Source organism: Corvus cornix, chromosome 6 (genome assembly GCF_000738735.6).
Source record: "Corvus cornix cornix isolate S_Up_H32 chromosome 6, ASM73873v5, whole genome shotgun sequence".
In the NCBI taxonomy this organism is placed as follows: Eukaryota; Metazoa; Chordata; class Aves; order Passeriformes; family Corvidae; genus Corvus; species Corvus cornix.
The window spans coordinates 9656977-9682408 of NC_046336.1; the positions used below are offsets into that span (position 1 = coordinate 9656977).

The window sequence follows — 25432 nt, forward strand, 5'->3', positions numbered from 1 at the left end:
GGACGCGAAATAGATGGTTTAAATTAAATTCTTTATTAAAAGTACTTCAAAAATATTAATCAAAGGAAAAACAGGTGTTTGCCAATCCCAAAATAAAGAAAGGAAATAAAGCAGGAAACTACGTTAACAAAAACGTATTTTTTAGTAAGACCACCTGAAGTGGTTCAACAATACATCTCTTTTTTAAGTATTTCAAAATCAAGAGAAAAAAGAACTGGTAAGCTGAATAATATAAAGAAGTACAAATTCCCAATTCAAAATTCTACCCGTGCTTTTTAAAGGGAGTGACAAATGCTCTCTTCTTCTGAGATTTACCACACCTCTTCCTTTCCCTCCCTTAGTTAAAATAATCCTTCGAATTCCCTATCCTTAGATGAAGGGTCATTATTAATGTGAAACTTAGCTCATCGAGCTAATTTGCTATAAGGATCAGCCGTTTTCTTTTAAATAAACCAAAAGCATCAGATCAATTTAAAAATCTGTTCACTAGAGAAAACTCTTGCTGATAACATTAAAAACACAAACTGGACTTATAAAGAGCTATGCACATCAAAACCCCGTAAGACCATAATCAAAAATATACATAAACTTCAGCATACAATAAAAAATTGCAGGAACTTGCTACAAACAACATGGCACTATTAAGTATTTCAGATGGTCTAACTTGTATAAATATTCTTAGATTTTGATTTGACTCAACTTGGCACACAATGAGCAGTTACCTACTAAAGAACATGTTTTACATGGCCACATGTTACTTCATAGAGTGCCACGTGCTTAATTCACTGAGGGATCTTCTCCTAGCAAAGAAAAATTGCTGCTTTGCATACAAAAGATACCAGGTATCATTTTTTACAAATTGAAAGCAAGAGGTACAGCCAAAATTAATTTTTTTTAAATTAAACTTGATGTCACTTTAAAAAACCATACATGAATTAAATTTAATACGCTACATGATATTAATCTTGCAGTGAGAATAACAAAGATGACAATATGAAATAAATTTCAAATTGTATGGGAGATAGTAGACATGCTAGAGATGGGCAGTTGTGGATAGAGATTAAACACTGCATTCAGATATTTCAACAGTGCCTCCTGGTCTTAAAATAGCCCTGAGTCAGAAGATGCGTGTACCACACTTGGTACTTACTATATACTAGTTTTCCAGATGTCAGCCATACTCTGTGACAACTTTTTAACTGTTTAACAGATTTTTAGGTGAAAGGAGCTGTTGGCATGTTTAATCTAATCTCTTATCAGAAAGCAAACCGGTTCCCCTGATAGCTGTAGAGTAAAACGAAAGGCTTCAGATAAAGTGTTTTAACCTTCAGTTGCACTCCACAAGCAGAGAGCAACAGCACAAAGTGACTGGTCCAAAAAGACACCTCAAAAGAGGAAACTAGAACAAAATTCCAGAGTCATTATTCTTCTGGTCTGGGGACAACTCCTTCCTAAACCAAAGCCTGTAGGTTTGTATGAATTTAAACTTGTGTCACCGGTTGCCATCTGAGAGAGATCAAATCCTTTCTACAACCCCTACATCCCTAATGTATAATATGGTCTGGCTAACAGTTGATGCCTGAGAAAAATAGGGAATGGGCACAGAAAGGTGATGGGGGTGGGAGGGCAACCACTCTTAGCAGAACTGCAGAAGAGATGAGAACCCCTCCAGATTATTGCTACTAACTACCAAAGCCAAAGCATGAAATGTAATTATTCTGTTGGAAATACAAAAGTATAGTTAAACACAATACAAAGTTTGACTTAATTTTACTGGTTTAACAGTAAAGTGACTTTTAGTGTATTTTAATTTTTCTTTTCCGCCACCAAAACCTTCTGATATACCAGGCAGGCCAGTGTAGGAAGCAGAATCAAATTCACAAATTACCAAAGTCAGCAGGGTCCATCATTTTTTGCCCTGCTCAAACCAAAGTGCATTATCCTCCTCCTGCAAAGTCTAGGAATTCTCATAAAGATGTTACCTATTAGAAAACTATTTAACATGACTTTAAAATTAGTCTCTATAACCCCTAGGAGTTTAAATGCCATCTGAACAGAGCAAAGAGTTATCTCTACTTTCAGTCTAACGGTATCATCCAAAGACAGGTTCTCCCTCATTATTTCACTATTAAAAGGCTAAATTGTGACCATATCGGCAGTCAGTTATTTTCCAGCTCTGATTCCAGACTGTAACATTGCTGACTGTGTATGTGTGAAAGATGCACACAAGATACTTGCAAAACCTGAGTGACAGAAGCTCAGGTACCCATCATGTACCACACCCAACACCTGCATAAGGCTAGAGAGCACAAACTCTTAGTGACACATTTTTCTGAAACTGTCTAAGCAATGAAAATTCAACTTAAAATTCATTTAATAGGCGTTCATCAAAATGCATGTAACTCTCAGACCTGCTCGTCTCAATTCTGATGTGTTCCTTTGAATCACTCTTTGCTTGTGCCTGCTTCTCACATAAAGAAAATATTATAGCCTTTTTCTTTCTGCAGTATACTAATCATTCTGAAAATGCTGAGCTGCAGTTATAATACATCCGTACGCACTGGTCTCCGCATCTAATTACTGAGTGATGGTACATACACTCACTAAAATAACTGTCCCCACTCTAGTCTTACCAGGATGAATATCCAACCAAAATACAAAATAAAAAATATTTTCATAAATACGCTGAATCAATGAACTCAGAATTAATTAGCCACTAGAAGCTATCCTAACCTTGAATGGAAGCAGTACGTATGTATTTAACTATATTGGGTTTGCATTGGAAATGTATTAATTAAAACATAAAACCGAAATTATAATTAGCTAAAAATGATACAAAAAATACAAAAATATTTCACATTGCAACAGAGACAAACAACAGCTGGACCTTATTTTGATCTATCAATGAAAGCATTGCATTTTACTCAATTCACACTGCATACAGTAAGACAAAGCAACTGAAATTTATTTAATTTAATTTTTCATTGGTAGTCTTTTTTTCCCTTTTCAAATTACTATTTAAAGCCCTTCTGTGAAATGAAAGACTTATATAAATGTAAATCACATTGTATGAGCAGTTTATACCTCACTGGCAATGCAATAAAAACATTACCCTTTCCTAAGTGAAAGATGCATTTAATTTTTTAAGTCTGCCCTACTATACAAAGCAAACATATAAAATGTGTAACACATGAATATACCTTTATAATTTTAGCTAATTAAGAAATGTGAGAATTATTTTATGCAGACCAGTTCTGGTCTGGGTTCCACTTTGTATCTTCCCTGCAGTTAAATGATGCCCAACAGCAGATACTGGGAGAAGAACCTAAGGAAAGGGGAAAGGACACCCTGAAACTTCCTGAAGAGTGAGGGAAGATTTTAACAGTGACTTCCCAAATGTAGAAGCAACTGTTCTGTTTTCCTTCTGCGTAACTGGCATGTCACCCCATGAGCTTTTAGCATCTACATCTACCATGCAAACACTGAGACCAAAATGTCTCCTGCCCATCACATGCAGTACTGTCTGGTTTTCACTAGTGTGAGGCAACACCTCACAGCCTCATCCCTGCCCTTCCAAACTTGGAGGACAAAATGAGCAAGTCACTTCCCACTTGACACTTGCCTGTCAATTTTACTGCTTTACATTTACTAAGTCTAGAATTGAAGCCAACAAAAACCAGAAGTCTCTTTGCCTTTATGAGACCACCACGAGAACTACACAAGGCTTATAATAACACAAATTTAGAATGTAAGAGTGGGAGCCACTGCTTTCAATCAGATAAAGAAAAGGCTGAGCTTATTGCAATTGCCCAACAGTAGCAGAATCCAATTAAAGAAGTTTCATTAACAGAATAGTCCAAGGAAAAAAACCTTAGACAAAGCACCAAATGTTGACCAGATCTCCCGTAAGTGAGCCTATGCTTGATGCTACCAAGCACAGAATGCTCACTGACCAAAGCACAAGGTCATGCTTAAATGATGAGAGTATGAATATTGCTGTGAAAGCTGGAGCAGAAGCCTCTACACTTTGCTCCATCAGAAGGGTGAGTAATGAATAACATCAAACCCATCAGTCGCGTCTGAACGTTGCCCCCGATCACTAAGAGAGCTGCAGGTGCTCAGACATTTCAGAACAAGACTTCTGCTTTTGCTAAGCCAGCCAAATTTAAAATATCATTTTAAGTTAGTTTCACATTTCTTCAGAAATATCTTTATTTCTAGGCACTTAAAGCTCCCAACCACAATTTTGCATAACCTGAGCCATACCAATTCCACACGTCTGGTTCTGGTCAGCACTTCATGTTTTATCAACTGTAGGCTTTAAGAGCACAACAGTGTTCTCAGACGTACACCGGGGTAAGGTTAGAAGCCTGGTTTGGAGCACACTTTCAACCAGCAAAACCAATAAATAAATAATATTTAATTTCATGAAAGCTGTGATTTCAGCTTCTGAGCTATAGTGCCACAGCAAAGGGCAGGAGTGTAATGAAGAGCTGTAAACATGCCTCCCATTTTCCTAACCATCTCTTAGGAACAGTGCTGTATCAGACACTGGAAAGTGTGTCCACTGGAAGAATTTTTTGTGCTTTCAAAGTATAATTTTGGAACATTTACAACTGACTATTCTTTTTCTTATTAAAATTTCTGTTGCCTTAGATGTCTGTAAACATGGCACATTTGACTAAAATCAAACTGCACACCTAAGAACACAAAACTAGAAAATTACAAAGCAGATGAATCTGATTTTTTTAAAAGCTGTAACTCTGCTTCTATTTCTTTCTCAAATAAGTTTTTCTATGCTTTTACATAAGAAATTGTGAACACATTTGTACTGAATGCTAAAATTAAAAGTTCAAAGAGGGAACACTCACAATGTGGTAATTGCAGGACAAATTATCTAAAATATCTTGTAATCCTAAGAAACAATTTACTCCACCCAAAATTTGTTTTCAGTCTCAACAGTTCAATTAATAATTTTAATATAAATGTTATGGTCTTCACCTTCTTCTATATAACTTTTGGATATATTAGTGTGCCAGCTAAGTATACAGAGATAAGACACAGTGTAAATAAAAGTAGCTAAGAATTCCACCCCCCCAAAAGAAAAAAAAAACACCCCAACATGGTAGAGGGGTGCAATCTGCAATGAAAATACTAAGCAGCTACGATCCCACTATGATTTTGATTCTGGGCTTGAGACTCTTGGAATGTGCTAAGACATTCCACAAAGCTCATTCTTCTTACAGGAAGTTATCTAATATAAAAAGTACTCTATAATTTTCAATCAACAGAAATACAGATATGAATGTATTAAGCCAATATCTACAACACAAGGCATTAGGTCACTTCCTGACAACTAATATCTAAAATTGACATTTGTTACTGCACAAAAGCATGCTTATACAGCATTAGTTGAGGGAAGAACTTGGTATTTTTACAGAGTGGGTATATTGGCTCTGCTACCTCTGTAATCACCGCTGATGCATAATCCCTTCCCTGCCACTCCCCTGCATGTCACCCTCATGTCCCTTCCCCACAGCTCCACAACATTTCAGTACATGCTGTTAGTTACCAAAGAAGCTTTTTTTAAAAATTGGCAGATTTAGAAATCTTTCTTTGGTAAAACCAAAACTTGTTGAGATAGTCCAGCAGTTACTTTAAGAGGGTTTTTTTGATGGAGAGAAGGGAAGGGGTCCTTTCTGAGGGGAGGGAGAAATAGAAAAGGAAGGGGGCTGTTTGGTTTTCAAAGCAGCGTGACAAAAACATCCTTCTAAAGAAAAACCGAGGCCCACAGTGGGGGAGGAGGGGACAGACCCAGCAGTAATGGAAAGTCTGGTCCATAACAGGAGGCTCATAGGCTCACAGAACATCAAATATTTATAACGAGCAAATGTGCTTGGTCTGTTTTGTCCCTGCTCTGTAACCCACAGAGTTTGACCGAACTGAGAACCATTAACAGCACTCATACAGTGAGCGTCCTGACATCTGGAAGCGTGTAAATGTTGCAAGGAAGGCTAGTTGTGGCAAACACCAGCAGATAGCCAGGAGCAGGGAAGAGGCAGAAACTGCAGCGAGAGACAGAGAGGCCGAAGGGCCGCCCCCAGCGCGCACGCAGGCGGCCACGCGCCATTGACTTGCCGGGTTTTTCTCAGTACTCAAAGTTTCTTGCTGAACAATCCCAACCACAAAGCAAGCTGTAATCTAAAAATCATGCCACAACTTGCTTTAATATGTTCAACCAAAACTGTGATGACTAAGAAATAAAGCCAATGTTGCTGAACTGGCTACGGCTGCCTTTTCTGCAACATGCATAAATGTAGGCTGATCATTATCATTTAAGATGGAACCTAAAGTTTTTCTCTTCACTATTAAATTCTGTTTGCAAACTACACGAGGCGCAAACATGGATTGCTGATTTTAAGCTCTTATTTAAATACTTTTTTTTTTAACTTACTGTTTACAAAAGATATTTTCCAGTGGAGCAAAAACTGAACTAGAGTAAGGTTAACGACATGACAGCTCACTGCTCTCTCTTACTATTATTCAGCTGTCTTTGGTGGTTTCTTGAGCTCTAAGACATTGATATTCGGCTCAGATAACCACATAAAGAGACAGCTACCTACATTTAAGAGCGAGTAACTCCTAAACCCTATAAAGACAATGCAAGGGAAAACCAAAACAAAGTAAACAGAGAGAAATCCAGTCCAGCCAGGTATAAACCTGACTCAAAAGAAACCACCTGAGCTTACAGAAACTTTTCAGAAGAAATAGGTGAGTCCAAACTATCCTGACTGCAGAGTGAGCAATTTCCTATCTATCACATGTGACTTAACTGCCTAATAAATTTGTGCCTCTCCTACTCAAAGACCTTTCCCTGTAAGTACAGTCATGCAGCATATTACAAGTGAGATTCTTCTGGTCCTTTGAGAAGTTCAGTGACTACCAGGCACTAAGCAACTTTGTAAATCATACTACTACTCTGCACAAGAATTAACAGCATTAGTCTATAAGCCTTGAATATGGAAATCTCACACTTGCTTAGAGAATTTTTCCCATAATTAACAGTTTATCCAGAGAACTCACTCCCTAAATGTGACACATACACTACACATAAGTGTTATGTAAAACAACATTCAGTAAGATTTACAAAATAGCTACAAAAATAAAGGCTGTACTTATGAATGGTGTAAGTTAGATGCAAACTCCAGATGGAATGGGATCTCCAGAGTTTAAAAATATCATCGATCCAGGAAGGAAGTTTAGCTCCAGTGGATACATCATCAATGTAAACTCCACTCAGGTCAAACTTCCTCAACCAAAAGCCACAGTAACTCCACATTCAACAGTTTATTGCTAGAAGAAAAGCTGGAGTGTCACTAAATGGTTCCTCACGTTACAATGCATTACAGTACATTAATAAAATGGTCAACAATGAATACCATTAAACTTACAACATTCATTATTCTGAGTATGTTCTGGTGACAAACAGAGCTTAAAAACAAGATGGCCTTGTTTTCAGTCTTTTTAAATTACAGCAGCCATCTTTTTCTGCCATCTGTTTAAAACTGATTTAATGAGATAGGAAAAATTTTGTTACTTCATCCCATACGAGATTCTGAAACCAACCAGGACTGTGTTTATATTAGCCCATTATTTCCAATGTAAGTTGCAAACTCTGTATTCTATTGCATAAAAGCATGTGGACTTGGGAAATTTTTTAGATGTTGCACCAAAGAACATAACATATACATAATTAATTTAGAACATATATTACATTAGTTCCATTTTTCTTTAGTCAAAGATGTTAGTTAAAACTATCTGCCAAAGTACTACACTTCAACTACAAGTTTTTTAGCCTTTCATTTCTTTATATGGTCAGTTTCATTACAGAATGAACAAACAAACAGTACACATTTGCTTATAAACACAGAACACCTTAAGATTTAGAAGCAATGGACTTGGATTTTTTTCACTGTAACTCTCATTCTTAAATTATTTAAAGTAACATTTAAGGTAACAAGCACACCTTGCTTTTAATCTCAAGCATGAAGCTGCCTTGAGCTGAACACCAGTCATTCTACAGCCACTGACAGATACTCCTTAGATTTGTTCCACTTACTGAACATTTTGAAATAGTGATTTATTTTCTCTTCTCCAGCCTCTTAACATACCTATGGTTTCTGGCAGGTCCAGGAGCTCATTGTGCTGCAAGTCAAGGTTGGTGATCTGCGTGCAGCTTCCAATCTCTTCTGGAAGATGCTCAAGCTGATTGTGCGCTACATCCAGCGTTATGAGGTTACACAACTCACCTACAAGCACACAGGAAAACCAAACATAAAGGTCTTTAATGTACAGCTCTCGACAATGACCTCCACACAGAGATTAATAGAATCAGATGGATTTTGGGATAAGCTGAAAAAAAGCTACTGCTACCATAAAGTTATACATATAAAATAAGGTATTACAGGATCATAATTTCCTCAGTCAGATCTAAAACCTGATCAACAGTTTTGAAAAGCTCAGATAAAGCTTTAATAGATTCTCCACAGAAATGTTATTTATTGATTGATTTTCTTCTGACTGTTCAAGCTATGGAAGACCAGTACAAAACTTTTATCTTACATTTGTTTCAGGCTGACCAGAAGTTTAAAACATCACTAAGTAAATGAATTGTATTAAATTTTGAGAAATTAAGATCTGTTTCTATATCATGAATTATTTCCAGGCACAAAATCAACAGTTAAGAGACAGCGAAATTATCTGGCTGACAACCTAGATAATCCAAAGTCCTGAGTGCTATTTTTAAACTTTTTTAGTCATCACAAAAAAGACAACTTACGATAAGTAAAGTGTATGCAAGCAGACTTATAGCAATTAAAAGTTTGAAATAAAAGGCTTATCTGTTAAGCACTAAAAAAGTTTGGATTTGCTTGGAGTTTAGAGTCACTTTACATGGAACTTCTTCATTTCTGACATTTATAAACTAATTTAAAAGCACAGCTAGGCACAACTCTGTGAACAGTAGTTTCACCTATTTTTATGTCAAACACACTGTGTTCTGAGCAAAAGATTGTTGGGTTTGAGGAAAAGGAAAAACCAACTGTGTGCATGAATACAGGTGTATGTATTCACATTTCTTGTATCTGATGGGGGTGAAACTAATGCATATGATTTAACACCTTCCACTCTCTCCAGTAAAGATGAGGTCACTGCATTTGTATATTAGAGCATGACTCAGTGGGTAACAAATTTGGAAGAGTAGCAAATTCCTTTTGAGGAGCAAATATCTATTTTAAGCTTCAGCACTGTATCTTTGACACAAGGATTTTCTCACAGGCCTGCAGGATTATCTTGGGCAAGTTCTGACGTGTAGAGTGTCTACTCGTTAGGTCAGCAGATAATCACAATTGGTGATTTAATAAACCATAAAATACTATGAATTCAGACTCTGTACTGAGTTCAGACATCATGTAGCCACAATACTCACTATGTATCACAGAACAATTGTGAAAGGCCAAGAAAAAAGTCAACCTCAAAGCTTCATTATTCTGTTTTTCTTAAATTGTTCACATATAACTTGTATGTTAACATATCTTATTTCCCACACTAATTAAACCAAAAGGGGATGTTTTTCTAGAAGCTAGGCAGATGGAAATGTAAAGCTGGTGCTGAAGCAGCTACTCCACCACTGTGCGGCCCTTCTCTTACGTCGAGTGTATTCCAGACAACCAGAGGCAACATCAAATGTGCTGTATCCAGCACTGCATAAGCCACACATTTCAATGCCATTAACATGCAGCAGAAAACAAATGTAAGAAAAAACTGAGCAAGAGTTAATGGTCTGTGGCAATGGCATCTTTTTATTATTCATGGAAACAAGTGGGCAAAGTGTAGAATGCAATTGGAGGAAGAAAAGCTTGAGGAAGACTTAAACATCTCCCTTTAAACAAACAAAAAAAGAGCCTCACAAAATTTTACTAAGGTTACTCAAGAAGCCTCACACACTTCAGGGCAGTAGTTTTCACTTCATGATTGCTGTTTTCATTTGTTTTCACTTCAGACCTTAACCAATGATGTCAAATTTGAAATATGGCATAAATTCCATTTCATTGCACTGAGTTCTCATTTCCTTGACTCTTCCCACTCTACATCTGCTGAAGTAGAAGAAATACTTGGGCGTTTTGCAGCAACATGTGCTGCACTTCATTTTTGCACCTGCTGATATCTTTGACAACAGCAAGCTACATGTTTGAAACAAACATCTTACTACCTAATTCTGAGGAGGAAAAATAATGAAAAGCGATGCCTATGTCTCTCTAGAAAATTAAGGGCAACCTAACACTTTAGTTTAATTTGGATAGCCATACTTAATATTGCTATATTAAAGATGCAGGCATTATTTTAAAAAGCAACACTGGTAAGCATTTAATAAAAATATTGAATGTTAAAATAGATTGAGGACTGCCCAACAAATTTTAGACTTTAGAGCAGAAATCAAACAAAAGTTAAAGCCCTATCATGAAGCATAGTGATTTAAGGAAAAGAATTCAAGAGACATCAAAATATTCAGCTTTTAATTCACATTGCTCAGTAAGGAATCTTGTTCTTGAACGTAAGGATACTTATGGTTTGACAGTATTTCACCAAAATGGGTTTATTGCTCCCTCTAAGGTAGGAGAGGGAGACGAAATGCTGTTGGCACTGAAATTTTTTCAATACTTTAACTTGAATTGCTGAGACACAACAGAGAGCACGCAAGTCAACAAAAATCACTTAAGGTACATTTCTCCTGTTGCTGTCCATGACTTATGGCAAAAAAATCTTACACCCAGTATGCTTAACAAGGTGAAAAACATTTGGGTGATGTGACAGAGACTCAGATCACAGAAGTGAAGAGCATGAACCCAGTCTACTAACTTAAACACTTCATTTGAGATCGAAATGAAAGAAAGTCTCAGAATCATTTCATAACCCTAACAGCACATATATAAAGAGGTTAACTCAGAAACAACAGGTAATTAATCAGAGATAATCACAGAATATTCTGAGGGGGAAAGGACACACAAGGATATAGTCCAGCTCTTAAGCGAATGGCCCACAGGGTGACCGAATCCACGTCCTTGGTGTCATGAGCACCATGCTCTAATCAACTGAGCTAAATGGTTTTTTACATCTTCACATGCAAAGGCATACAGAGGACCAGCTGTGGCATGAGAACTAAAATATGGGGTGTTCAAGTATGTGTGAGACCAGACACAGTGCATAAATTGAAAGGCTCTTCAGAGCACCTCACAGACTGAAGGCTGTTACTGCATGTGGGGCTTGAACACCTACGATGAGGTAAAAGGAAGAGCAACTAGGGATGGTAAGAGTTGCTATGGAATCTTTAGGGAAGGGGAAAGAGAGGAATCAAGGTAGCTCAGAAGGACAAGTGTAGGAAAATAGAGGAATAATGAAATAAAAGGGTCCAGTCCCTTACAAACTAATGCTGGTCATGTCCTGTGGCCCACCAGCACCACCTGCCCTGTCTTTTCTTTAAGCTCTATTTTCCTGGGTAAGAAGCTCTCTGTTCTGAGGTCTGAGTACCAGCAACAGTGTAGTTAATGTGTCCAGTACTACTGAACACATCCCAGGCCGTGGGATGAGAAGGGCTCTGGACACGGCGAGCGCGGCCACCCAAGCAGCAGCCACACACCAAGGGTAGCTCCTTACCCTGCTGAGTGACTGCACTAAACTACCCATGAATGGCCACACTGTGCACAGCACTGCTCACAACAGCAGCTCTGTCAGGAGTTACACCAGCACAAACACATGGCATAAACAGTGAACACAACAAATAATGATCTGTAACTACAAAGAGGCCAAACTGGAGGCCATCTGCATAATGCTCTTCCCAGGAGCTGATGTTTCAGTGAGTGGAAGTGTCCTTCTTATTGTCTGAACAGCAGCAGTTGTACTGAGAAAATGCTTTTAAAAAAAAAAAAAAAAAAAAGAAAAGAAAAATAAGTTTCACCAAGATACAACTGAGATCTGGCATTTTTGCTTTGCCAGGGTAAGAAGGATATGTCAAAATCAAAAAGAAAGTTTTCCTAAAGGAAAGATTTGTTCAGGTACAAAAAGAAACATGTCTAATGAGTAAGGAGCTCATGATCTTATTCATAGTAACAGAATCCACATTTGCAATTTTTTGGTGTACTACATAAAATTTGCTGAAACACATTTTTATCTTGATTTAACAGAAAGAAGTCAGCTAGAAATGTGCTGCAGATCAAAAGCAACCTTAACCAGAAAGCAGTTTCCTGAAGAAAAACCCATTCCTTTTCATCATGTGGACAACTCCAACATCACTTCACTAAAATACTGTTCAAACACCCAAAATCACTACAATAAGGCAAGCACTACTTTAGGGAAATACTAAACACAGGCAAAATGAACTAACTCTTTTTGCCACAAGTAATGTCCAAATCAGACAAGTTCTAAGCTCACAGCAGTGAATAAAGGATTCTCTATGGACTACTTGCAACTGTTTTGAAGGGATAAGCACCCTCACAACAATTAAAAAGTAAACTGGTAAGGTGTTAGGGGTTTGGAGTTAGATGTTTTTGGGGGGGGAGAGGTTTTTTGCCTTTTTTTGTTTGTTTTTTACTATATTGCACTGTGATTGCAAAGGAAAAAAAGGCAATTAAAGCTCAAAGTCTGCCAAGAAAGCAGACAGGAATTGCATGTACTAGCTGGCTTGACAATAAAAGATTTTAAAGTAGGAGCAATGCCCATTTGAAAAACATAAAACAGCTTCTCTATAAATAACCTTCACAAAACAGTCAGTTACACCCTAGCGGGTAGTTTTTAAACATTTGTATTTTAAAAGGCTCTAAAAAAATCACACAATTCACATGCATTTTTCAGAGAAGTTACTTTGTGAAGACTCCAACCACCTTCCATTTAAAAAATTTTTTTAAAATACATCTAAGTATTCACCTCAACAATCCTTAAAAAAGGTGGGGTGAGGAATCACCTCACTGTTGTTCTCATACACACAAAGAATAAATGTTATAGCATGACAAAGCTAAATATACCTGCTTAAAAAAAACCCAGCACAATGAAATGACTAATATTTTCAGCATAATGAGACAGAATTATAGTCCTATTTCATGGCCAACTTTGAAAGCCTGTTATGACAGGAAGGCCAGGTAATATGCTCTGACTTACAAAACTCTGGAAGCTCTTTTTGGCCATTTTAAATGTAAAATACATCTTCATCAAAAAATACTGGAATACACACAAATTAACAGTTGGAGAGAGTATATAGGTCAATAGCAAAGAGGCTTCAGAGTCTCCAATCACTAATTCAGTCAGTGGGCACCCCTCTTGGATGGCAAACACAATTTGTAATGTAGCCTGTTTTCCACTGGATTAACAATGTGCCTGCCCATGCTTAAGCAGATTGGAAATTATGAAATCCTTCACAACATGATAAATGCTAGGCCAGATGACACAGCAAGAGGATCAAGACTCTTATTGAAAGTAGAAGGAAGAGGAGAATGCAAATATTAGTGGGACTTCAAGCTGATGTGTCAGAACATTGGTCATAAGCTAATTTGTAAGTATTAATTATCCAAAATCAGCAATGCTGGGAACAAGTTAGAAACAGCTCCCATAACTTTCGTAGTTATTCATCTTTCACTTGGTTCTCTGCTGGGAAAGGAAAAAAAAAAAAAGGAAAAAGAGTTTTAAGTCTATAAAAACTCTTTCGGACAAGTGTCCTGATTTTAGAAAAAAAAATTTTAAACAATTTTACAGTTTTGGAATCTTTTGCCTCTCTATGAGATCCGAGTACATCACTGTGACAGACAGTCTGAGCTCTTTGCGCTGCATTACCAACTGCCAAAAGAACGGGTAAGCAGTCAGAGCTACTCTGAATTATTACTGCACAACTGTAACTTACACGGAAGAGTTACTGAGGAGAAAATGCAATTTTAATATGGTAACGAGTGACTTATCTACAAAAGCTAAAATACTCATATAAGTAAGAAATAAGCACAGTAATATTATTCACAATTTGCAGAATGCACACCAGGATCTAGTTGTGGGAACCACTCAAAAGCATAGAAGTTACACTCAGCTGAAAAATAAGACCCAAAATCTGCTCTAAAACAAGCTTCAACAAGACACAACAGCAAACACTTTTTTTTTATTGCTTATAATTGAAAGCAACAAATATAAATAAAATTAAAAACATGTTCAAACAACATCTCAAATACGAGAAATGTAGAAAAAAGTCTTAGCAAGGGCTCAAGGCAAGATTTGAGGTGGACAGTAGAACCTCATTTGAGTGCCAAGACAAAGGCAAAGCCTTGCACCTAGCAGGGAATAACCCTGTAAAAAGGTACAACCTTGCACCAGGAGGTGAGAAACAGCTCTGCAGGGAAGGACCAGGGGTCCTGGTGATGCTGAACCTGGGGTAACACCTAGATCCTGTCCATTCTGAGTGTGGAACAAGCTCTCTAATAAGAAAGGCCCACCATCTCCCAGGCTACATTAGCAAGGGCAGCCTGAGGGAAGCCATTTTTTCCCTCTGTTCAGTACTTTTAAAAGTATTCAAACAGTTAAAATAATTGCAGCATTGATTAAAAAAAAAACACGGGACTTCTAACAAGCTGTCGGTATTTACTGGAATTACACTTGGGGCATCATCCTAGTAAGCTCTGCGAGTAGATGAAAAAGGCAGGACTACTTTATCATTATCCTAAAGCCAGTGGGAAGAAAATGTAATCAGGAGGAATTTGAGTAGCTGACAAGACAAAACTGCATCCCCACAACAGCTTTCACAGGAATCAGAACCCAGATACTAAAGCTGAAGCTGGTCAAAAGGAGTTCTACACTTTTCCTGCAGCTCAAGAAAACCACCAGAACTGGCTCAAATAAGCAGTTACCTCTGACTTCTAGAGAGCAACATACATGCATCAGTGCCTATACTTATTCCACTCCTGTTCAAAACTTCATGCTTTTATCACATTAAAATACAAATGTATAAAAATATTCTCAACCACTGTTTGCAGACATTACCACACCAATTAAGCCCAGAAACACAACTTTTTTTCCTTCAAATTGATGAAACAGAGGAAGGTGTTCTTAGATACAAATAATGTAAATAAATATTTCTCTGTACTGTCAGTTCTACTTAAAAAAAAAAGGGAAATGAAATTCAGAGCATCACTGAAAAGCTTTGTAACTAACAAGTCGTTTAATAAGGAGGCACCACATTCAGCACGGAGTCAGTAGACCTGAACTAACATGGCTGCACACATCTGGTCCACTGTCTATACAGCTGAAAACAAAACAGGTGCAAGTGTTATGAAAAAGAGTTTCGTAGCAGTGAAGAAACCACAAATGATCTAAATATTGGGTAGATGGGGGAAGAGAAGAACAGAAGAGAGTCTCAAAGACATTCCTGGTCTGGTGTAGGCAGATTCCCAGAATTACATTCTAAAAATATTTCCCTTGCAGAACAGCTCTGACCAGATTCTCCCCAGAAAAACAGTTGCATTCACAGACAGAAAACACAATATTTGGAGTCTCAAGAAACTTGCAGAAACTATGTAAATGTAATTTCAACCACGTTGACAGTATTATTTCTATTTGAGTTGTGTGTGCTAACACGACAAAAATATTCAAAACCAGTATAAGATGCAACCTTGTCTTTACAAAGAAAATATTATCAACTTGATTGTGCAAAACAATTCCTTCAACACAACATGGAGGAATGCAATAAAACTCCAAATACAAGAAATGCAAAAGGCTTGCTTAAGTAACAGCCTGAAAACTGAAACAGTTGCTTGGCCTCATCCCAAAACAATTCCTCTGGTTTTCATCCTTCTCATGCTGAATGCCTGACTCACCAAAGCATTCACATTCTTCCATTCTAATCTTCAACTTTTTGATCTCAGTGGAATAGACAATTTACCAGATAAGGAGATGAAGCTGGTGTCCACCTTGAGAACTTGTCCCCACAATCATCCCTCCAGACTGTCTTTTGGCAAAGTTTTCACATGGAAACCTTTTTGTTAAGTTTTTATTTCATGGATGCCACCAGAAATTGAATAGCCAGGTGAACAGGTAAGTGCTGCCTTGCACTTGGTGTGTGCATGTGTGTGTGTATATATGAGCATATACATATATATATATATATATATATATATATATATATATATATATATATTCAACATCTGCGTAACAGCGACCTTTATGGTCAGGAACAACATTCAAAGCAAACTTGTGGACCTTGCTAAAGATGAAAGGCTTTTACAGGAGTTTAAAGGAAAAAAACAGCCAAGCCTTTGGAAGAGGACTGTACTGAGAATTACTGAAGAAACAAGCTGCACCAGCCTCAGGAAATCCCTGATACGAAAATAGCTGGATGTGGGCAAGGAGTCAGGTTAAGCCTCATATATAAACTTACTCTGTTTCTATGCACATGTTTGCCTAGGGCTAGAGTCAGAACCAGGATACTGGGCAAGATGCACTCTGAAACGATTTATTACCACTGTTGGGTAGGATGCAATTTGTAAGAAAGTCTGGGCTCACAAAGAACGACACAGAGCAGCTTTGCCATCAAGAAACTTCCGTCAGTGGATTCTCACCACTATATGTAAAAACATTACAACATTACATTGTTTCAGGAAGGTGTGGCTGAGCTAGTGGACAGGACTCCAATGAGCTACACCAGGTTTTGTGGTACAAGACATGGAGGGCAGTGGGGAAACGGAGAAAAATATTCTGAAAACATAATCTGATGAATTTTCAATGGCTGTCTGCAGACAGTAATCCACCCTTCCTCACAGCACTTGCAGTGCACTTGACAGGCTTATATACAACAAGAGCAATCCCACTGAGAGGCTTCACAGTGAGCTGCAGTGAGCCCAGCAGATCCCACAACTCAGTGTGGGCCAAGCACGGTCCCGCTCTCCCTGTTCCAGTTCATGCTCTCCCACTCCTCCTCCCACACCAGTTCCAGGCTGATCTGAAACTACACTGATTTCAACCACCTAAAGTAATAGACAACAAAAGCAGCAGCTGGGAAGCTGCCAAGAGGGGAGTGGATACTGCCACTTTCAGTATCATGAAGCTGTTATACATCAGCACGTCCATTTCATGAAAACTCCCACTATTTCACCTGCAGAGCTTTTGGCTAAGCATGAAAAAAACCAAACCAAAACAAAGTATTTGAGTATTTTTATGCCTTAGTCAAACAAATATGATTATATTTGAAAATACAACAATGCATACCAAGACCTCAGCTTATTACGCAGTCAACTGAAGTAATTTCAAATTGCATTAAAAATGTAGAAGCAATATAGATGTTGTCAGGAAAGTGTTAAGAGAAGTCTGATAAATGACTAGCAGAAATTATTTAGTATGTACCTACCTACAATACAGCTTACCTATAATAAAACAACTGATGCAATGGAATGAGAGGTGCTTAATTCTGGGGGGAAAAAAAAGACCAGAAACACACATGTCTGTTTACTAACTATAGATAATAACACTTCCTCTTTCTCACTAAAATGTCTGTTTTAAATGCAAAGCAACTTTTCCTCAAGTGTAGTCACCAACTTTGTGTTATTTAACTACTAAAGACAGTTGAAAGTCCAAAACGGAACCAAACTTTAGCTTGTTTCCTAGCAGCTCAGAGCTGGCAGGTTCACCTCTTCCAGGTTTTCCTCAAGACAACAAACACCTTAAACAGGTCAGTCATTACCTTAAACAGGTGAGTCATAAGGTAGTTTCCAGGACCACCTGAGAACAAATGTAGGCAACAGAGGGAAAGTGTTGCATCTAAGACAATGGAACATTACTGGCACAAAAACCAACTACTCAAAAACATAGTGGGTGTTAGAAAAAAAGGTCTCAATTATCAGAGCACTTAAAAGTCCCTACATTCAATTTATTTCAATGAGAGTAGAAGGAAAATAAACTTTATTTTATAAGGCTGGAGACTAAAGATTCCTAGAAAAGTAATTAAATGGGATGATTGCTTACAAATCAGGTGACCCTTTATTTTAAAGCATCAAGATCCTAAAGTTGGAAAGCCGTTTATTCTTATACAAAACTGCAATTTTTTGTTTAGTAACAGTGAAAGCCATCACAAGTCTGTAGCAAAAGGGTAAGACTTTAATGCTATCCCTCCTTGAGGGAACAATAGCAACATTTTTCAAACTGAAGTCTGGATCTTTAATTTTCTTTTTGTCCAGGCCAACCTTTTGTAGCACATCTCCCTCCAAAGGACAAAGTAAAGAAAACCTCGGATTCTTTGCACAGTGCGCACCAGATCAGCAACATGAGCACATCATAGTTAACTGCTGCAAGACTCTTCCTCTCTGGACAAGTCAGCGGGTTACATAAGCTTTGAATTTTTAAAAATATGAACAAGCACACTAGCATGCCATTGTGAGCCTTAGGCCTTAGAACAATGGGGCATTTTTAAAAAGAATTTGAAATGCTCTGCATGATATTGCTTTGTAAAAAGATAATGGCTTCATTTTACTTCATGCTCTGCAGCAACAAAAATTTCTGTGTTATTTACAAGGTGATAATGTAAGTGCTTGCTAGTTTATAGTATTTAGATACTGTACTATAAAACATGAAAGGGATTAAAAGAATCGAGACTTAAAAGGGAAGGGTTTTTTTTAACATGCATGTGAAATGTAGAGAAACAGAAATTCCACTGGAAAGTCAGAAATACAGTTCCCAGTAGTTTCATTTTTCAGCTGTGTTTTCAACTCGAGTATTTCATCAAAAAAAGTAACGTGAAAGTAAGTGACTAGAAATCAGTCGCAGAAGTTAAACTATCTTATCTGGTTTTACTCTGATGAAAAACATTTTCAAATGCTTGTTCTATGTGTTTTGGCAGTTTAAATTATTTGTGTTACTTAAACACCAATTAATTTTGTTTTTCAGCCAATTCAATTTCAGGCAACCTAGTCTGAGAAATTTACTTTGAATAAAAGAGGATGCTGTTGAACATCACAATTTCCCTTTGAAATTCTTCGTAAGAGTGACAGTTGTCTTGCATTTGTGCTTCTGAAAGGCCTTCCACAAAGAAGTGCTGACCCATAACAAGGAACATGAGTATTATCACAATACAAATACAGGGAAGACTAACTGCTGGGTACAGAGGCAGAAGTAGTTAATGTTCTCAAGCTAGGGTTTGGTAGAGAACTGAGAACAGTGCCTGTACACTTATCAAGACAATAAAAAAAATAAAGAAGAAAGAAACACGTCACATGTTCATGACACAAGTACCTACTAATTTTCCCATGAAGCAGTTACACATGATCTCTTTCAAGACTACTGTGAACAAACACAGATATTACATACTTTATGTAAACCACATTCAACAAACAAAAGAAACAAAGAGGGGTCCAGCAACAGCAATGTCTGCAGTGTAAAACACACCTAGGAAAAGTTTCTAAAGCACGACTCCAAACATTAGAATGCAACACCTCACAGAAGATTTTCTTCACACACTACTAGTATTACCTTAAATTTATGCAGCACTATCCCCAGTTGAACCTCAGAAGATTGCTCCTTGCTAGATTATACCTAATAACTGAGCCACAAACAGAACCAGGTACAATACTGACAGTTATATAAGAGCTCAACCAGCTAAATTGGCCACAGTTTCTTCAATGAATGTAGAAACACGCAGTATGCTGGGTTTTCTGTAAACACCAGCCCCATGGTTTCCAGTGTGATTTGTTGATTGGTAAAAAATTCAACAAGGTTGTTGAACTTAAAACTGAAGTGTCAAAATAGGTGAAAATTGTAATTCCTTCATTCTCCCAGGGGAAATTCAAGGGATTGCTGAGATGCTCATGACAACTCAAAAACCACGTGGAACAGAAAACATCAACCATTTCATTCCTGCCTAGCAAAAGGCACTCCTGTGGCTCCAGCAGAATCCATCCCCAGCAACACCAACAGCTGGAAGCACCACTGCATTTCTTCACTCCTGTTACCCCAGACAAAGCTCTCTGTACAGGACATTGCTGGTAACTGGATTAGCAGTTTCAGGCATGTCCAGTAGTTCCTGCCATCAAGAACACATTATCTTACGTATCTTTCGTATCAACATGCAAGATAAAGAGCAAACACTGCTGGCTTGAGAAAGATCTGTCAGGTATACAAAGAGCATTTCCCAAGCTTTGCAAAATTATTGACCAGAGTGGCCACTTCAGTAGCAACACACTCACTGGCTTGGACAACAGGAGAAAGTCTCACAGCAGCTTTTGGAAACAGGGCATGGAATTATTACTCACAGTGTTACAAGGGCTTTCACAAGGTTTTTTTTCACACTTGAAGAAAGTCAAAGCAATTTCTTAATTCTGTGACGTTTATGTTCCCCCACCTCCAAAAAGGGCTAAACTATGCTTGCATTTTAAAAACTGGTGATAGAAAAGAACTACTGATGAACAGAATCTCACTTTTATGGGGCACACATTGTTCAAACATTGCTTGAGAACAGTGTTATAAAGACATTTTCCATGAAGCAGAACACATTAGGAACAACACAGAAGTTTTTGATATACAGCTAGTCCAGCACATTTTTTTTAATAAACCATTTAAATTAATAAGGCACTTTCATACTGTTTCACCATCTTTTGAACTTCTGTGGCAATGTCTGGAAAAACAAACACATTCATTACAAAGTCATAAGAATCTTCAGCCATGTATACAACATTTGGTCACTTCAGAGTCCATGTATTAATATATTCATGACTTATAAAAGGCAGAGACTTGCACAAATCATTAACCTAGATTATTAACTGTTACAGCACCCAACAGCTTGCTCATGGTAATAGCATGTAGCTACTTATTCCACCCTGTATTACTGTGGTCACACCCCTCTGTAGCATGCCCATAATGTGTTTATAACTTGGAACAGTTCATAAATGATTTATAAAAAAAAATCTTAAAATAAAAAATGTCCCTGTATCTCTTTTTTTTTTAAACCATCTGGGCTCTCAACGCACAATATGTGAAAGCACAAAGCAAAGATGAACACAAGATACATCTGATTTTAAGATGACAGATGAAGAAAAAGGGCTTTTTTTGTTTTAAAAAATACACATATATACAAGGTATTGACTGTTCTCAAGCTAACAGTGGAACAATATGATCAAGAACATAATTTTATATAGTTTTAAAGAAGTGCAGTCGCAAAAGTGACAGTTTATGTATAAATAACTGAACTGCAAAGTGAACGTAAAAACAGCATCACACTTTCAGTCAGTACAATCACTTACCAATTTCAGCAGGTAGTTGTTTGATTTTATTCTCTCGTATGCTAAGCATGGTGAGTTTTGACAAGTTTTTGATATCCTTTTCCACAGTAGTTATACGATTAAAGCGTAGGTACAGAGTGGCGAGGGAGTTTAGCCTGTACACCACCGAGGGGATTTCTCTCAGTTTGTTATGCCGCAGGTCAAGCATGCGCAGTTTCTTCAAGTTATCAAGAGAGTCAGGCAAACTGGTGAGTGAGTTCTCACTCAGAGCCAGTGTCACCAGGTTCACAAGACAGCCCACCTCTGCCGGTAGGCACTGCAGTTTGTTACTGTATAAATAAAGTTCTGTTAACTGCGTTAGCTCTTTGATAGCTGATGGAAGCAAGTGTATAGACCTCTTGGACAAGTCCAAGCGCATAGAATTCTCTTCCCGGCATTTATTTAGCTCTTTGATCACTTCAGCATTGCTGGATTTTTTGCGAGTACCTGTGGCAGGATTAGGTCTTTTTATCGTATTGTCCACTGAAAAAGCTACCCCAGGCTGCGTGCTACTGGAGTCCTTCTTTCCATCTTTGGCATCTTTCCCTTTGGTCTTAGGCTCCTTTTCTTTGCTCTCTTTCCCAAATCCTCCAGAGGCCTTGGCCTCTTTCTCCCTTTCTTTTGATGATTGGACTTTTGGATCCTTCTCTTTACAGTCCTTTTCTTTTCCTAGATTACTACTCATGGTGACTCAACGTTCAGCAAGCACTGCATGAAATCTGTTTCTGAAGTCCACAAGAACAATTTAATGCTGAGGCAACAAGGATCCTTAAAACACACAAGTGTTGAACCCAGGGAGGAGCTTCAGAGGTGTGGCACCCATTTGCTACATATTGGTTCTGAAGGCACTCTTTCCTAATCCTACTATCAGGAGACTCAGCTGTAGAGATTGGGTCAAATGCTCCGTATCAGTATTTCTGGAACACAGAGAGAAGAGAAGCCAAAGTTAGTGTAAATATAAAACTTCCAGTTCAATATTGAGTGTTTCTACATCAAGCCTGTGCTCGCTAACTCAGGTTAATGATTCGTCCTTCGGTTCAAATGTCAATGAAAAACCCAAGACTAAACCAAAAATACTACACATATTGCTCACAAGACCCACTGTGGTACAAGAACTGTACTAATTAGTATAGTTAGGGAAGAAAAATTACAATTCTTAAACATAATACTGCCTTTGGTACTACATTTGAGACATCATCTTGCGTCTTACCTAGTTCTTAGCATAACCCTCTGGTCATCAAAATGAATATTCTCTCTTCTCTCAATGCCCAATCAGCCAATAAATATCTGCTATAATTTTAAGTGTCTGCCTCTTCAAACAAACCTGTACAGGCTTATTCTTTCAGCACAAAAGAATCTCAGCTCGATCTACAGTGAAATCTAATATGCTACAGTAACACAAACACTTTGCCTTGAGATCTCTCTCCTGACCAGCTCTGAACCGCAGGTCTCTGCTTTTAATGTGGAGCAGAACATTCTCACCAGCTTCACATCCTTTGAAGAACCAAGCACAAGGATTCTTAAAATAAACCTATCAAAAAGTCAGCTGAAAGCCCAGAAGAAATAATATATTATGCTTCAAGAAAAGCAAAATTACCAACAAATTTCTCTTGGGAGTAGGACACAATATATCTTTACCTTATCTTGATTTTTCCCCCTCAATGACTAAAATGCAGCCTAGTAAGTGAACAGATGTCTGAAACCTATAAAGCCCCATTTTTACAAAATCATCATGCATCATGGAAAGTAGCTTTTCTTCATGTTTCAATTCAAAACACACGACATGCTCAAGAACTTCATGACTGAATACTCTGAAGAGGTTTTTGAATGTAATTTGTGGAAGAGAAATAAACAATCAATGGCAACAATAATTTCATGTCTGCATATTAGTCCACCTTTTAGCTTTGATATGCAGCATCCATGACTAAAGAAAGGTCCTTTGTTTCACAGCCACCTTGTTTAAATACTCTTAAAACATCCACAGGAGCTGTGTCCCTGTCCTTGCATTCCAGCTTCTGCATAAGTTCATAAAGCTTGTAATCAAAATCAATTAAATAATATTTTGCATACTTAAGCCATCAGCAAGTACTATAAATACAAACATTTTTTAGCTAAGCCCAAGTAACCATTTTTAATTGTGGTCATGTTGTGTATGCTTACCTTCAAATATAAACATGGACATGGAGAACACAAAGCTGCACACTTTGCTCCATAGATATATATTCATTCATATTTTTTTTAAAAGGTAAAGAAAATCTATTTAAAGACAATCCAAAGGACAAGGCACTTTACCCCAGCTGCAAATCAAGCTGTTTAGTAACAATTTCTTTCGAGTAACAAGCTCAAAAGAGAACCTGCCTCAGGAGGTGCCTTCCAGTCCTTCACCCTGATTCATTACTGCTACAGCATCACCAAGTGTGCTACAAACACCGTAATATCAAAAAACAAAAAATGAACGCCAAACAATCAAAGAAAACCAAAGAAAAATAAAAGAAAAAAAAAACACACAAAAAAATCCCAACATTGCCTCCAGTTTCTGTGTTCTGGACAACTTTGTCGTATTGGACCATGGCTGAATGCTAGGAGCAGCAAGCAAAAACAGTTTTTAACTTGGAAATTTTCTGCACTGTTGAGTTTTCTAAAGCAGCACAAGCCAGTTCTTTACTGTATCCTTAAGATTTCCACATGGCTTTTACACCATCCATTAACTTGACCTATCCTCAAGATTACTAACCTCACTAGATTATATTTAAACCTTCTCAGCAATGTATAATCCACATGCTTGTAAACCGCCAGTAACAGGAAATGTAATGACTCCCAATGCAAAAACACAGCTGAGTAAAGGGTGGGAGCCTGAAACGCTTGACAACACATTTTCATCATGAAAAAGTAACACAAAGAATCAAGAACAAACACAGTTTCTGAATTCCGATAATACACAGAACACAGACGGGCAGCAGTGCCAGAACAGCCACTGCTCCTCATCGAGGCCCTGAAGTGTGAAATACTCAAAGGGCTGCTGCTCTCTTGAGCTTTCATTTTAATCAAATTTAGGACCCACCAAGAGATTTGTTTCATTTCTTATGCACACAGCAGCTGGAGGAGGTTTAGAAAGAGCCTCAGAAAGGAAAGACTGCTGGAGATTAGCACTGCTGAAAGCAGCTCGGCAGTGCAAGCGCTCCAAATAATCTGCACGCATTTCACTGTCTTTGTTAGCAATAACTTTAATTGTACCTAAAAAGAAGTTAAATGCTCAACTTCACGTAAGTTGCTCTACATGATCTCTATTGAAGATCATTCAAGCTGATGGAGTTACTCACATACATCAAGTCAAACATGTATGTAAACTTTTGGGCATGAGTATAATTACACATACTACAGAGGAAGCTAAATATGTTTCAAAAGGTTATTCATATTTTTCAAGCCCTTCTAGTTAAAGGACAAGAGTCACCATCAATTCTAAACTACAGGCAAACAAGCATTCATTGTATCTCAGAAGGAGAGCTTCTTTTAGAGATATTTTTAGCAAAAGGAAATTCAGTGAAATTAGCTAGTTCTGCCAACTACTTCCATTTTCCAATGCTGTTCAAACCGACTTCCTGTCAGTATTAATTGACATAAAAACATTTAACTATTATGTCCTGCAGAACTTGGAAAATTTAATAAGACTCTTGCTTGGCACAGTATGTGAGGGAAAAAAAACTTTCAGAGAAGTTCAGGAAAATAATCTCTTCCCTGTTCCGAATATTATTTTCTTTTAAGTAAAATATTTGTAAATAGCTATAAATAACCAACTTCAGAGCTTTGATTCACTCCTCCTGATGCCTGGTGAACATAACCCAGATGTATTTAGTTTTTTCTGTCAACTCTAACTGATGAAAATTCAGAAAGAGAAGCAACTTCAGCCTAAACTGTATCACCTTCCTTACTGCCTGGAAAAGAGTAACATATCGACCTGGTATATTTTAATGATTTTTTTTTTTTTAAATATGTACAAGTAATTGAAAAGAGTTCAGTTTTTCTGACAAATACAACCTAAAACATTTATGCAATAAATGCTTTATTAGAAGTGTGGTAATGTAGGAACATTCTGCAATTCTAGGAATAAC

At 37.5% G+C, this 25432-nt stretch overlaps 1 protein-coding gene across 3 annotated transcripts in view; it reads right to left on the reverse strand.

The window, feature by feature from the left end:
* Positions 1 to 25432, reverse strand: part of SHOC2 (SHOC2 leucine rich repeat scaffold protein) — a 65670-nt gene that overhangs the window by 19284 nt on the left and 20954 nt on the right. For all 3 annotated transcript variants that reach the window (XM_039553915.1, XM_039553916.1, XM_019293875.3), the window contains 2 exons: positions 21306 to 22240; positions 8172 to 8309 (listed from right to left, as the gene is read on the reverse strand). In XM_039553915.1, the coding sequence (XP_039409849.1) occupies positions 8172 to 8309; positions 21306 to 22008 (841 nt within the window). In that variant the 5' untranslated portion in view covers positions 22009 to 22240. The remainder of the gene's footprint in view (positions 1 to 8171; positions 8310 to 21305; positions 22241 to 25432) is intronic.